Genomic DNA, 14503 nt, shown 5'->3' with positions numbered 1-14503 from the left:
ACTTCTTTGTCCTCTTCACCCATTGAAAATCCCTTCCAAGGCAGATTTTGTCTTGGCCCTCCATGTTGGATGAAGAACTTCAACGCACAACTCCACTTCTGCCAAAGGCTTTATTTTTTAGATCAAATCATACATAAAGAAAGTTACAGGGTACAGAAATCAGCGAGTACAGTAGAAGTTAACTACATGGCGAAGCATGAGCTAAGACACTGATGCAACAAGTGACACTCCCTCTGCACCTGAGTGGGTTGGCTCTGCACAGTTTGTTTGTGCTGGCAGAGCAGAGGGTGTTGATGTAGTTGGGGTGGGCCACTCCTCCAACAACTCGCTTGGTCATTCCCCTTGATGCAGATCTCCACCACACAAGCTGCAGAATACCTCCCCAGGATCAGACATTTCTTGGGGTCCTAATTCCACCTCCATCGTTCTGCTAGGACCCTCCCCAGGGTCCTCTAGTTCTAACTAGAACTGACCAACCACTCCAGGACATTCACAGGACTCATGACAGCAAAAGGTTTGCTAGGCAAGCACCGCATCACCCATTTGCATTTATCAACCAAAAAATTAGCAATATTAAGGAGGAGGATTTATTTCCCCAAAATTTAGAGCAACTGAAGTTAGTCAAGGTGAATCTTTAAAAGAGTATTTTGCCCACAATACAGTGGCTACTCATATTGTGGAAAGCTCCCAGGTAGTGCAAGAGTTTTCTACAAAGAAATTCCAGACTAAATGATAGAACTTGTGAGACCTAGATAGAGCCTTGAATGAAAACCCATCACACCCAAGTGCTAGCCAAAAAGTGGTAGAATAGGTATTTAAGAGGAAGATGGAGCAAAGTCAGTATTCCACCCAACTTGTTTGTGCTTCAGCTGCTCTGGCATTAGCAGTGCCACAACACTGTCATGCACAGGTTTTCACTGCTAAAGGTATTCAAATATACATTTTAATTAAATAATAAAAGCCTCACCCCAGTTCTCCAAAGTAACAACTACCACCAATCCTTCTAAATTAATTCGCTGAAGAGATGACCTGGCAACATACATTTTAAATCTTTCATGTCATGTCCCCAGTAAATAAATCACTTTGGGATGTCTATGCCATACTATTCCCCTCAAGTAAAATGTATTTAAGAGAAGTAGCAGCATACCACTTGAATCTAAAAGCAATGTGTTAAATCAAGAGTAAGTTAGGTACAGTTATGTTCCACTTATTTCAGTGGGGACTAAATGCAACTACCTTTAGAGCCAACACATTGTATTTACTATGATGTAGAGCAGGGGTTGTCAACCTGGTCCCTACCGCCCACTAGTGGGCGTTTCAGGATTCTAGGTGGGCGGTAGGGGGTTCTACGGCACAAGCTGAATCCTCCTTCCATTGAGCACTGGTGGGCGGTAAGGAAATTTTACCATCAAGAAAGATGCATTAGTGGGCAGTAGGTATAAAAAGGTTGACTACCCCTGCTGTGGAGAAACAGCAGCACAACTAGCCCAAATCTTCAACTTCCCTCTGATCTAATTAGAGGGTGTAAAGAACACACATTAAATCATATCAAATGATGCTACTTACATGTAGTACTGACAAATCTTATTCTTTTCTCTGAACATTTTGTTTTCCAAAGAAAGAAATTCAAGTGCTTTGTTCCGTTCTCCTTCCAAGGCATCTTTCTCTTTTTCCACCATTTTAACTCTGTTCAACTAGACATAAATAATGGTTGGTTTAATGCTCGGATATGCACACCATAAAACACTTTATATGAAACAGGAAAGAAGAGAGCTTTACAGCACATAACACACTATGGGCACAAACCAGTAGAATGACAGGAATTGTGTTTTTCTACTGCAATCACCCAGCTCACTCTGGTCCAGGAAATATCAGTTCCCTCCCTCCCACAGTATATGCAAAATGTAATCCTGAAACTTGCAAAGGCTTATCAAAAAGATAATGCTAAATACTATCCTATATATATTAATTCAAATCCTCAGAGAAAGCATTATTGCTTACATAGTGGAAGCAGTACCAACCACATACAAGAGGGTGGGTGTTAGGAGATTTGAGAGGAACCTTAACAAGGTTTGCAAAAGTACACAATATATTTAGAGTAAACACCCAACTCTCCCAAAAGCCCCATGACAATCAAACATGCTCAGTGGCCCTAGAAATCCAACTTTAAAATGCACAAACGGGAAACTAGAGGTAAGGAGGAGTGAAGTGGAGTATCTGGGAAGACACACCTAGATATATAAAAAAAAAACTTAGAACCATGTCATTGTCTCAACTGGCCACTTATTGGGTTCACACTGAGAAGTCATTTGTGCGGCCTTTCCTGACTCAATACCCCAAAGGGGAGGGGGAGAAAACAGGGAATAGATAGGTATGTCCCAAGAAAAAACTGACAGTGCTCTGCCAACACAGACTCTAGGACACAGTCAGGACTAGAATTGGTCCTTTCTCATGCAAGAAGGCTCATGCAAGGACACTTTCCTCCACTGTAGGAAAAGCTGTATTTTTAAATGACCCCAAGGATGGAAGACTGACTAGGCTATAGGAATCAATGGGCAATCCAGAATTTTAATGTAGCTTGAATTGTGTCTCTCATTCTTCCCACAAAGAAACACAGCCTAATGAGGACTGAGCACATTCAGTGGCCACAGAATACTGAATGCTGGTGAGTAAGAGCTGAAGAGGGGAATAAAATGGAATGGATGGAATCCTGAAGAGCAGCACTCCACACAATACATATTTTATTCTATACTTTAAAAACAACAATTAGTAATCCAAAGTCTTACCTTCTCACCCCTCTGTTCATTTAATATTTCAACTTTTCGACATAATATTTGAATGGGCTCTTTTAATCGTTCTGATCCTATTATGTCTTCTAAATATTCAAGCATGCCTTCATCATGTACATTCTGCCCTTTAGGTTTCATCATCGCTATTTGTTCAACTTCCCCCTAAAAGATGATTTGGCAACAATTTTGTAAGACCTCTATTCAAAACCACAAATGTAGCTGCTCCTAGCTACAAGTGTGACAACAATAAGGAATGCGTACAATTAATGTTTGTAATTTGAGATCTTAAATAGGGAAAATTCACAAAACTCTGAGTTAATGGCATTTTCACTGAAGCATATGTGATTTTTATCCCTGCAGGCCAAGATCCCTATTTATTTTTATCCCACACACAGGCGCCTCAGGCAGCAAACAATATATACCTACAATTACAGTACCATAACAGAGGTATAATAAATTATGAGGAGGCAACCCATACAACTGTTTTAGATTTCACATAAACTGAATTTCTTCTACAAGGGTGGACAACTGACCAGGCCTTTCCATTTGCCCCTCATTTGCACAAAACACTAGAAGTGAAGTAGACTGCACAGCTGAGCTTTAACAAAGTGGACCAAAACATTTAGCTTTCACATGTACTCCTATGGCTGAGGCCTTTGACAGAATTTAGTTTCACTTTAAAGAAAAATCAGGACTTACCATTATGTGTAAACCAGGGGTAACGGTTCAAAGCAAACTGGTTAATTTTATAATGTTGTGTGTTATGAAACTGACTTGTTCATAAACTGAACCCCTACTTCAAACATAAATTATAAGGCAAGATTCACAAAAAATGAAATTTAGCCTTTTCTCCGGCCCATGTGAGAAGTTTGGAGAGGGGAATAACTGGGACTCTTTGCTTAGGCTTGTCTACACAGCACTAAACCACGTTTCAGCTTTGCATGCAAATACAGCCAATTTGTGTAACCAGTACCCCACACAGGGGTGGTAATGTTAAGACCCGTACCTGTACACATCTCTCAAAGACAGGCTCACAATGGACTACTGCAGGTCAAATTAGTACAAAGGTGGTGAGAAATAAATAAATAAATAAATAAATAAATAAATAAATAAGTTCGATCTATGGCTTTGGAGAATAGACTTTATTGTCTAGCCTATGGATCAGAAAGAGTGTTTTCTTTAATACAAATATTTAATCACTCTTGGAAACCATAATATCTTGCCAACATGAAGGAAACGCTGAGCATGCACACCTATATTCACGACTATCTACGTGTTAAGAAAATATTATTATCAAGTACATATAATATCCGTAAAATATTATGCAACAGTTTATAATCTGCCTTTTAAAAAAGGCAGTAATAATCTGAATTACTGCAATTACATTTAGGTTATGGAGGGCAATGTCAACAAGGTATGTATTTTTCAGTGATAGGCACCAAACAGGAAGACTCACGCCAAGTAAGTTTTTGATAATATAAGGTTTAAGGAAAGATTGCATATTGATTGATTATATACATAAAATAACGCCAACTACTTTAGAACCTGAGCCAGTTATCTGTCATGGGCCCCTTGGCTCCTGGCATGAATAGGCAGCCCCAGACTCAAGAGGAGGAAGCTGCAGCAAATGGGGACTGGAAAGGGGCCCATAAGGATTAAGGGAAAGAGGTCCTTTCCTTCTCTTTCTAGATGTCAGACAGAAGAAAGCATATCTGCCAACCCCCTCTCCTAATGTGGAGTGCAGAACCTCATGTCAAGGGGAAAGACTTCAACCAATAAGAGGGTGTGGGCTGAACAGGAGGAGCGCTGGATCTGGAGAAAGAAGGTGGTCTTGTCACCATCCCTTTCTGGGTGGGATCAGATGCACCTGCCTAGTTGAAGCATGCATGTTATGCACAACAGATTCTGAGAGTGAGTGTCTCACAGCCAATCTCCTACTGTCTTGTCTTTAACAGCTTGGCAGGAGAGATGTGCCAACTGTTGGGACATCTTTGTAGTTTTTGTTCAGTTATGAACTTTTCACCTTTCTTATGTACCACAAAATAATGACTTCTGGCTCTTGTGCTTGCTGTTGAGCCTATATTACTATTAACCCAAATAAATATATTTTCCTTCCAGTCATTTGAATTGTTTGATTGTTTGAAGATGGAAGCCTGAAAATATCTGGCTAACAAAGATAAAGTGGGCAAACTGTTTAATGCCTAAGGCCATGCTAAACCTTTATCATGACTGGTCAGGCCACACATAACAGCCACTCCTTACACAACAGTAACAGTTTGCAATTTGATATTACTCTAGTTCAGTCTGATGTTAGACTAGAATTAGTAACTATTACAATGGTTAGTTAAAAAATAATTGGGTAAGTAATTTCAGCAATGAAACTGGGCATATGCAACGAAAGTGGGACAAAAAAGAAAGAAAAAGGAAGTGAAGTGCAAGTTGAACCAAGTTGCATATTTTAGTCTGTCCAAAGGCTAGTAAAATTCCAGGAGAGAAGATTCTGTTCTATAACCTTTTAGTACTGAAAATCAGTCAACCCATCTAGGAACTGTAGTTCAGAATCCTCAGAGAACAGCAAAATAGCAATGGACATCATTTCTCCATCAGCTTCATTCACATGCCAAGGATGGGTGGATAAAGTCTTTTAGTTTTTAAAATTCATTGTAACATAGAGTTTTGAACTCGGAGCTTTATTTTTTTAAAAAGACCATCTGAACATAGCATGAACATATGAACTACACTTACAATATATTGAGCTTGTATCAAACAGAGGTTCTCTTATATAAAAATAAAAATGGTAGAATAACCACCTTTTTAAAAAGGAAAAGTATTCTAAATATAGCCCAACAGCACACTTACGTTTATTATTGTGGGGTTGAACTGAGGCACTAAGCTTCAGGAAAAATCATCTAATAACTCATCAGAATTAAGAGTCCACCTGGGAAACGACAAAACTACCTGAGCTCTACAACCTGTTCTCTACTGAAACCATGAGCATTAGCTAATACCAAACAACAAATTTTATATCCAACTCATAGAAATTGAAAGACACTGAATCCAGCACTTTTTAAAATAAAATTCTGGGCACTTGAATACAAAGTATAGACAAAGAAAAAATCCAGATTTTAAAATAAAATACACTTACGTATGCAATTCATTTCCAGCCACTCTCTCAGTGCAGCTCGTCATACACAAACAGTAATTTATTTATTAAAACATATGATGTACAATTTTCTAAAATAATAAATACACTATTATTTATGCAATACATAAATGTGGACCCAACTTAGCTGAAAATCAGTATTTTAATTATTATATAAAGAAATCAGTATGGACTTTAGATATGTTATATTAGAAGTGCAAAAAGAAAACCCTCATAAAAATTATCCACACTGGGGACTTTCACCTGACATTATTTTAATATTTCATTAAGTGTTAAATAGCCTTTTTTCACTACTCTTCTGACAGGGACTTGTTGATTTCAGCTGGCAAAGCTATTTGCATTTTTGCATTATAAAACAAATTACTGCATGCATAACACTGTTATCATCACCTCAAAGATTGATATAATCATTAAAATAAAGAGCTACCATTTACACAATGGATTTTACTAATATGGATACTACTTCTAGCTTTTTTAAAATAAAGTTATGTTTTATTAAAAAAGGAAACAATGACTAAAGAATAATTTAATAAACCATACACGACTGTATTTTTGCATGAATTTTATTCAACTTCTATATTTTATTTTGATTTGGTGTATGTGTATGCCCAGAGAGAGAGAGAGAGAGAGCGCAAAGAAATCCTTAATACTCACTTTCACTATTTTTAAAATACAGAAAGAAAGGGAGGGGGGAACCATGACACAACCCTCAGATTCAACAGCAAAACGCTTCTCTGGGTAACCAATACACACCAAATAAGTTTTACTGAAATATTACTGAATACTGTTTTTTAACATTCTGGATATTATGTTCTATGAAATGCAAATCAAACAGGTTGTTTTAAAATCATTATTTTTGCTATTTTATTAGTCACTCTACTCAAATGATTCAAAGAAACTTACAGATACAATAAAAATACTAACACCAGTTACAATATATTTTAAAATGTGTAGACACTCCACAGTGCAGTATTTTAGGCTGCAAACCTATACCCAGTTGCCTCAGAATAAGCCTCAACTGAATTAAGTAGGACTTGCTTTTGAGTAGCCATGTATAGAATTGCACCGTTAAAAATATATTTGCTTTCACTGGGAGAGACTTAAGAAAGTGCTCAATACTTTCATTGAAATAAAGCATGTTAGTATGACTTGACTATGCTTAAACTGCACAAGCTCCAATATGCCTTTATAGTAATTTTGAGAAGGAAACAATGAAAGCAACCACTATCCCACATAAATGATTAAGAGATCTGTTGATAGACTTGTAAGAGCTATCCATTACAGTCTCTGTACTATATGTTCAAAAAATAAATGAAAGTGTAATAGTCGATAGGAACAATATTTTACTGCTTGTGTAATTTTTTAAAATCAGGCATACAAGCTACAAATAATTGTCAGGAAAACTCAAGTTTTTGTTGTTGCTGCAATTATTCAACTGTGGCAGATTTTTCATAAGTTTTGTTTGGTTTCAGTAATAGATGTTAGCATACATCATACAAAATTTAAAAACTGACCACATGCAAAACCAAAAATCCTCTACTTTTAAATTATACCATAAACATGCAATATTTTGGAAATTGATCTGAGTACACCCTGACATACTTCAGAGTTTTATCTTTTACCAGTTTTAAGAAATTCGGTTGTTGTTAAAAGCTGCATTGTGTACAAAGTAAATTCAATTTGTGATGTGCAGATTTAGGAACTTGTGTGATTTTAAAGCAAGAATAATGGCATTTCCCCCCCAAAAAATCATAGCAGAGTAATACTACAAATAACTGGTATAAGTTATACATTGAAGCTAAACTTATAAAATAGTGTGGTGGTGTTTAGCAAATACATTTGAGCCTCATCCAGTTAAATGTTAAGCATTTTTTAGGTGTCACTGATTTCTAAGGGGGAAAGTTTAACTAACTATAAGAACCAGGGAATTAAAATGATGAATTTGGCTGAATCATGCAACTGTAAAGTTGTTCTTTCTATTAAAATACAGACAATTAAAAATATTTTCAAAGTTTTCAAACCTATGATGATTTTCAAGAAAAAAATGCATTTAAAATGTAATCAAAATATTATTAAAATTATTTGTAAAATTTACTACGTATTTTAAAATTGATTATTTTTAGCTGAGCAAGGATGCTGCAGATTAACTGCTAACAACATTTTTCCTTCAAGTATCATGGATAGTAGACAAATAAAATATAACTTATCTTTTTATATAAACTGGGGGGGAAAAGATGAATATAAGACAAACCTAAAATTATAATAAAACTGACAGTTGCATCCAAGACTCACTGAAGTAAATGGAACCAAGTTAGCTATAAGCTAGAATCCAGAACCCTCTCCATATAGATCATGTGACACAGTATCAAACAGTTTGTGTATAAAACTGCTATTCTATGTGAAGTAAGAACCATGAGAAAAAACAACTAGCTGCTGAGGTCAAGAACTATAATTACATCTTTACATTCACATATTTTGGCTGGGATCCAAAGGATTGCTTGCAGATTTTTTTTCAGGCACACCTAAACTCTGATATACTTCACACCCGCTGAACATGGAGGGGGCAGTTAACAGTGAGCTTCAACATTAAGTGAAGAGCTGCACATGGTAGAATAGGCAATCCTTCTCCCAGTGGAAGCCCTTTCCACTTATGCATGGGGATCTCTGGATTCCAGCTAAAATTTCTTATGAGTCCAAAACTGGTAGCCAAAGACTAGCAAGTCATAGCAGATGCCATACCCACAGGGGTCATCTTGTGCATTAAACTTACGCTGCTTGTTTAAGAACAGGTATTCATAGTCATTTCTGTGGCTCACCACTTGTGCAACATGGTCAGCCTCCGCCCTTTACTGCCCCATACAAAAAAGTCCCATGGGGTCCTCTAGAGCAGTGTTCCCCAACCTTGGGCTTCCAGCTGTTTTTGGACTACAATTCCCATCATCCTTGACCACTGGTCTTGCTAGCGAGGGATGATGGGAGTTGTAGTCCAAAAACAGCTGGAGGCCCAAGGTTGGGGAACACTGCTCTAGAGCATCAGACCACAGCTGGGAAAGCAAGTTAGCTAGAAAGTAAAGTTAGTGATACCCACCCCACTTGCAGGAACAGAGACCTCCTTTGAACTCTCTTGGGTTCTGTCATCTGCAATGAATGTTCATGTAGAGCCAGCCCAATTTAGTTTGCTGCCTGAAGTGGAGTCCAAATGGGCTAAGCATCCTGATAGGCCAACACATTAAAAACATCCCCTTTTTATGTCTCTACCTACCAACCACACATGAAAATTAGTTTTGCATGAGATGGACAAATACTATTCGACTATAAACCCATCCTTCTGAGCCACATTGCCATTTAGTACCATTTAACCTGCAAGTAAATGTTGTTGCTCAGTTTCTTTGAAGGTATACAGAATGGCCCTGAGGGGAAAAAATAGTTTAAAATAAAAAATAATAACCAATTCTTTAGTATATTGTGCATCACTAACTTCTAGTTACACACTACTACTACAGTGTGGCACAAATTTTTGAGAAAAGGGTAAGTTATTAGTTAAATAAACAATCCTTCATTTAACTTTTTTCTAAGAGATAGGCCCTGCAATCCTATGGTCCCTGAAAAAGAGTCCCAGGGACTATAGCAGTGGTGTCCAAACTTTTTTCAAAGAGGGCCAGATTTGATGAAGTGAAGGGTCGTGAGGGCAGACCAAAGGGCCAACCACAGTTGTTGACCTTTTTTTGGATTGTTGAGCCACTGAAAACGGACTTTGAACGTGCCTGGACTATAAGAACCATTAAAACTCCTACTCTAAGTGAGAGGTACAACCTCAGAGAGGGAGCTCTGACTGGAAACTTGTGGCCTTGCCCTACCAATGTTAGAGCTCCAACATCAGTAAGGCCGAAAAGGGGGAGTGTCAGAGATAGAGCAAGGGAAGGCATGGATCTAAAGTCTTCCTAGTCCCTGACATGCCCCCAAATCAGGAAGCAAGCTACACTAGACCTAGAGTTAGTGTTGTCAATTTTGTTTCAACTGTTTCCAATACAGTGGTACCTCTGGTTATGTACTTAATTCGTTCCGGAGGTCCGTTCTTAACCTAAAACTGTTCTTAACCTGAAGTACCACTTTAGCTAATGGGGCCTCCCACTGCTGCCGCGCCACCACCGCACGATTTCTGTTCTCATCCTGAAGCAAAGTTCTTAACCCGAGGTACTATTTCTGGGTTAGCGGAGTCTGTAACCTGAAGCGTATGTAACCCGTGGTACCACTGTAGAAGAAAACTGTAAAAAAGCCAAAATCCAACACAAAACTGAAGATGTATGAGCACAAGAGCACTGCTCTGCTCTTACTTCTGCCCTGACAGTGTGAAACCTGAGAGGGTGAGCAGGGTATTGGGTAAACAAGCTTGACTGCCTTCTGTTCTGCCAAACCACTACCTAAATATTTATTAATGATGGTACTATCTTTCAGATAAATATATTAGTTCTACATAGAGGTTAAAATAAGTTAGCCTATAGTTAGGTCCTTAGTGTGTAGATTGGTCTAAGAAGTATCTACTACAAATCAAAACTTGATTTAAGATTAGGAATTTTCTTAATTAAAATGTCTAAATTTAAATTCAAACCACTTGCCTTCAAATGTTCTAGAAATTACTATACAAAAAGTTTCAGAAAATCAACTTAGTTTAGTTTTACATTTAGTTATATCCCATTTTTGAACTTGAGAGATAGAAGGAAAGAAACTAGAACAGAAATAGTACATATTATCACTTACAAAATCAAATATAATCAACATTTCAATTACTCAGTTGCCCAATGAAAACAATAATACCATTCAAGGATGTAGCTTGCCAACCAATCATACAGGTTATCTTAAGTTATAAAGGTATGGGTGCTTAGAAAATAAGGCCTCTTTATATAATACAAATAATTCAAAGAGCTGGAATATGGTAATAAATCTGTACATTATTTAACATGGGGCATTAAAAATAGGGTCTTTTAGCATATTATATAACTAAATGTGAAAACAGGTATTTATTATTTTTTGAAGGGAAGGAAGTAACTATTATTAATCTTATAAAATGTGCATGCTGATGACACTCATTCATTGATTTCAACAATTCTGAGAAGCATACCTTCCCATTATGACGCATTCCCATTATGACACAATGAATAAGTAACCAATTAAATGAAGTACATTTTAAAAAAATGCTAAATGAAAGTTGTGCAAATATTGGAGGAATGAGCATTCATTTATCCAGCTACTATAATTCCACACAAGGTTACCGTTTCTTATTCTTAACTATAAAACCAGTCTGATTTCTTCAAAGTTCAATGAAATTAAAATCTGATCCTGTCTGAATATGGTAAAAAAGGAAGCAACAAACAAATCTAAACAAATTCTTGTATCCAGTGCTAGAAATCCCCCAGGTGCCAGGTGTGTTTGTGACTGGCGCAAATCCAATTACAACCACATAGAGATCTCTGGATGCCAGGTTGGCGACTGACATTACCTTCTGGCTGGCCTCTTCAGCTTTCTTAAGCAGAAGAGCTTATTTACTGCATTTATATCCCACTTTTTTCTTCAAGCAGTACATGGTTCACCCTCCTCTAAAATTAATCCCTACAACGACCCTAGGAGGTAGGCTAAGAGGCTGTGACTGGCCCAAGGTCACCCAGTGAGCTTCATAACCGAGTGGGAATTTGAACCCTGATCTCTCAGGTCCTAGTCAAACACTCTAACCACTATACCACACTGGCTTTCTACAGTACTTCTGCTATGGGGCAGATATATATATATATTAAACAGGTGAATAAATACAAGGAAAGCAAAAGGTCCCTTAGAAAAGGGTCTGAAATATTTTCCTTCAACCTTGAATTTGTTTTATTCTGGGTTGTTTTATTTGATTTTCTAATGTGCTGTAAGCCGCATTGAGAAATTTCCTTTAGAAGAGAAAGAAGTTAAGAAATGAAATTAATAACAACAAACTTCACTGGTGGGGTGGAGAATGGCACCTAGACGTTCTGTTGTGGCAATCGTAACCAAGGTTTAAGGTGCCATCTGTCAATTAGCTTATATGAGTTTTTAGCACTGCTTGTATCCATACATATATGAGACCATACCCTTTAAGCATACCGTACATGTTTACATCAGAGTGCTTGTAGGCAGAGCTATAGCCCATGCTTCAAACGGCACCCAGGCCACACAAGCCCCTCCAACATATATGTCAAAGAACATTCCCAAAGCTTGCTGGCATTGTACAGAAGACCAACCCTTCCACAACCTTTATAACTTCCAGTGCTTGCCCTTCTATAGTATCCTGACATTTTCTGAATGAATTCCAAATAAAATCTGTACTTTGTACTAGTTCTTAAGATTCCATGCTATCACAATAAGTTATCATTGAAGAAAAAGGTTTTGAGTATGTCAGTACTTGTACATTTAACTGAACTTAAATTTTACTTGTACTTTATATTACTATATATATAATTGTAACAAAAAGCTAGGTTTCTTACAAAAGTCTTTCCCTGGTGATTAGTGTGGGGATTCAGCCATAATCATGAAACAGAAAGTGGAAATTAGCAAATATCAAGTTACACCAATTTTCTCCCAGAAGAGGAATTGTTTGTGTCACATATGAAACTTTTATTTAACTAGCATGAGTAGTGAATATTTGTTGTTAAATCCAGTTATAAATGGTCCCATCATACAATATCGTGAAAATTTAAACTATTTGTAAATGATGAAATTTGATCTTTCAGAGTGCATGATTTGGTTAATTTTGTATCTATTCATGCTTCTGAGGCTAGAAAGATGTCAAAGGAAAATGGCAATGTTCATTTCAACCATGTACTGTAGTTAATATCTATACATTTCAGTACTGAATTAACATGGCATGTAGGACAGAAAGAAACAACAATGTTGCTCAATCCCTGCTACGCTTAAGCAGCACAATAATATTGGGGTTAAGATCATCTTCACTACACCAATATTTACGTGCTGCTAGGGCGGAACAAGTATAACAATTGTTCTACTCACTTGTCTGCCTACAACACAAAAAAACCCCCAAATACCAGAAAAGATTATTTTCCTTAAAATTCTAAAGCAGCATATAATGACTTGCATATTTACTATGACATACAAATCATGATGTGCTGCTAGAGTACTGTAAGGTTTCTGGAACACAAGATTTACTCCGATATACCTAAACTAATGTGGTTAGAAAAATAATAATTTAGTAACAATATTATTCAAAGAATTACCTGTAAAATCAAGAACCTATTATGATCTAGGTCAATTCCATGACTTCGAAGTAGAAACCCAACATCTTTAAATGTTGATTTCTTCCCACTGATATGGTACACAGAAGAATTGTCTTTGTAGGCTGTTCTGGAGACATAGAAATTGCTGTTGGGAATGACTTCATAATCATCCCCTTCCTGTTTTGAAGGAAAACAAACCCAGAAAAACAATTGTTAGTTTTAAGCCACAGGTCTACCCAAGATTTCAAAATTAAATTATTTATTTTCAAAAATCTGTTATATCCTAGTTAACTCTGACATTAAAACTCATAATAAATCTTATAACATATGCACTTTATTAGTCATGCCAGCATTTTTGCTGTCAGATAATGTCTTGGAAACACAGAACCTCTCCAATTTTTCTAACTTTAGTAGGATATGATTTCAACAACTTAATGTGCAGACTAATATTTACTTCTGAGAAAACATGCAATCACAACACAGTTCAGTAGGATACTCCAAAATATCTGTGAATAGAATTGTAGCCTTAGTCTTTTGCCTACCACCATATTGTAGAACAGATACCCTTCTCCTATCTTCTTCCTGTCAACTTGCAAAGCAGTTTCCTATCAGTTCAAAGAAGTTACTCCCAGTTTTCAGCAAACAAAACCTTCAGTACCCAAGGTTAACTATTTTAAAGAGGCAGTTTTAAAACACTGGGAATACAGCATCTTTTTTATTTAAAAAAATCCTAAAAATATACACAAATTATTAAGCATGGACTTAAGCAGATCTTTGACAAGCCACACATACAATGTTTTAATCCATATTCAAAAAATGCAAAAATATTTTTCTATGAAATGTTATCCCACAAAATATTTTTTTAAATTGTTTGTCCTCCCAATTGTTAGCCTAATTCCTTGAGAGCTTAAATTTGTTCCAATGAAATTCCACAGAAAAATTATTTATGGAAAAGAGCTTTATTATTTAAAAAAGCATAAATGGAAGATTAGATATGACTGTATGTGGCTGGCTTTAATGGAATATTATTTCTATTTTAGATGAATATTAATTTAGAAGGATAGTGTTTCAATATATATTTTAAAATATTATTTTTCAGCTCATTACACCACCAATGCTGACAATTAAAAAAAACACCACACACAAGCCACAACAGCATCCCCAGTTGTGTACAAAGAATCCCCCTCCTGGTTTTACTATTTGGACAGTTAACCTGGTAATGTTTTATTGAGCTAATTGGGGTTATTTTTAAAAATGCACACGGATGTGCATTTTTGTCCAATTTTAACATATTACCCACACAC

General features: G+C 36.6%; 1 protein-coding gene across 3 annotated transcripts in view; it reads right to left on the bottom strand.

Annotated features, from left to right (window-relative positions):
* Window positions 1–14503, bottom strand: part of SMC4 (structural maintenance of chromosomes 4) — a 40308-nt gene that overhangs the window by 20951 nt on the left and 4854 nt on the right. For all 3 annotated transcript variants that reach the window (XM_083503841.1, XM_083503840.1, XM_083503842.1), the window contains exons 5-7: window positions 13200–13376; window positions 2787–2951; window positions 1567–1694 (exon numbers count right to left, since the gene is read on the bottom strand). In XM_083503841.1, coding sequence (XP_083359967.1) covers window positions 1567–1694; window positions 2787–2951; window positions 13200–13376 — 470 coding nt within the window. The remainder of the gene's footprint in view (window positions 1–1566; window positions 1695–2786; window positions 2952–13199; window positions 13377–14503) is intronic.

The sequence above is a fragment of the Podarcis liolepis genome (genome assembly GCF_965112155.1).
Source record: "Podarcis liolepis genome assembly, chromosome: 5".
Lineage (NCBI taxonomy): Eukaryota > Metazoa > Chordata > Lepidosauria > Squamata > Lacertidae > Podarcis > Podarcis liolepis.
The sequence above is the reverse complement of the archived record's forward strand: the minus strand, read 5'-3'. Positions and strand labels throughout refer to the sequence as shown.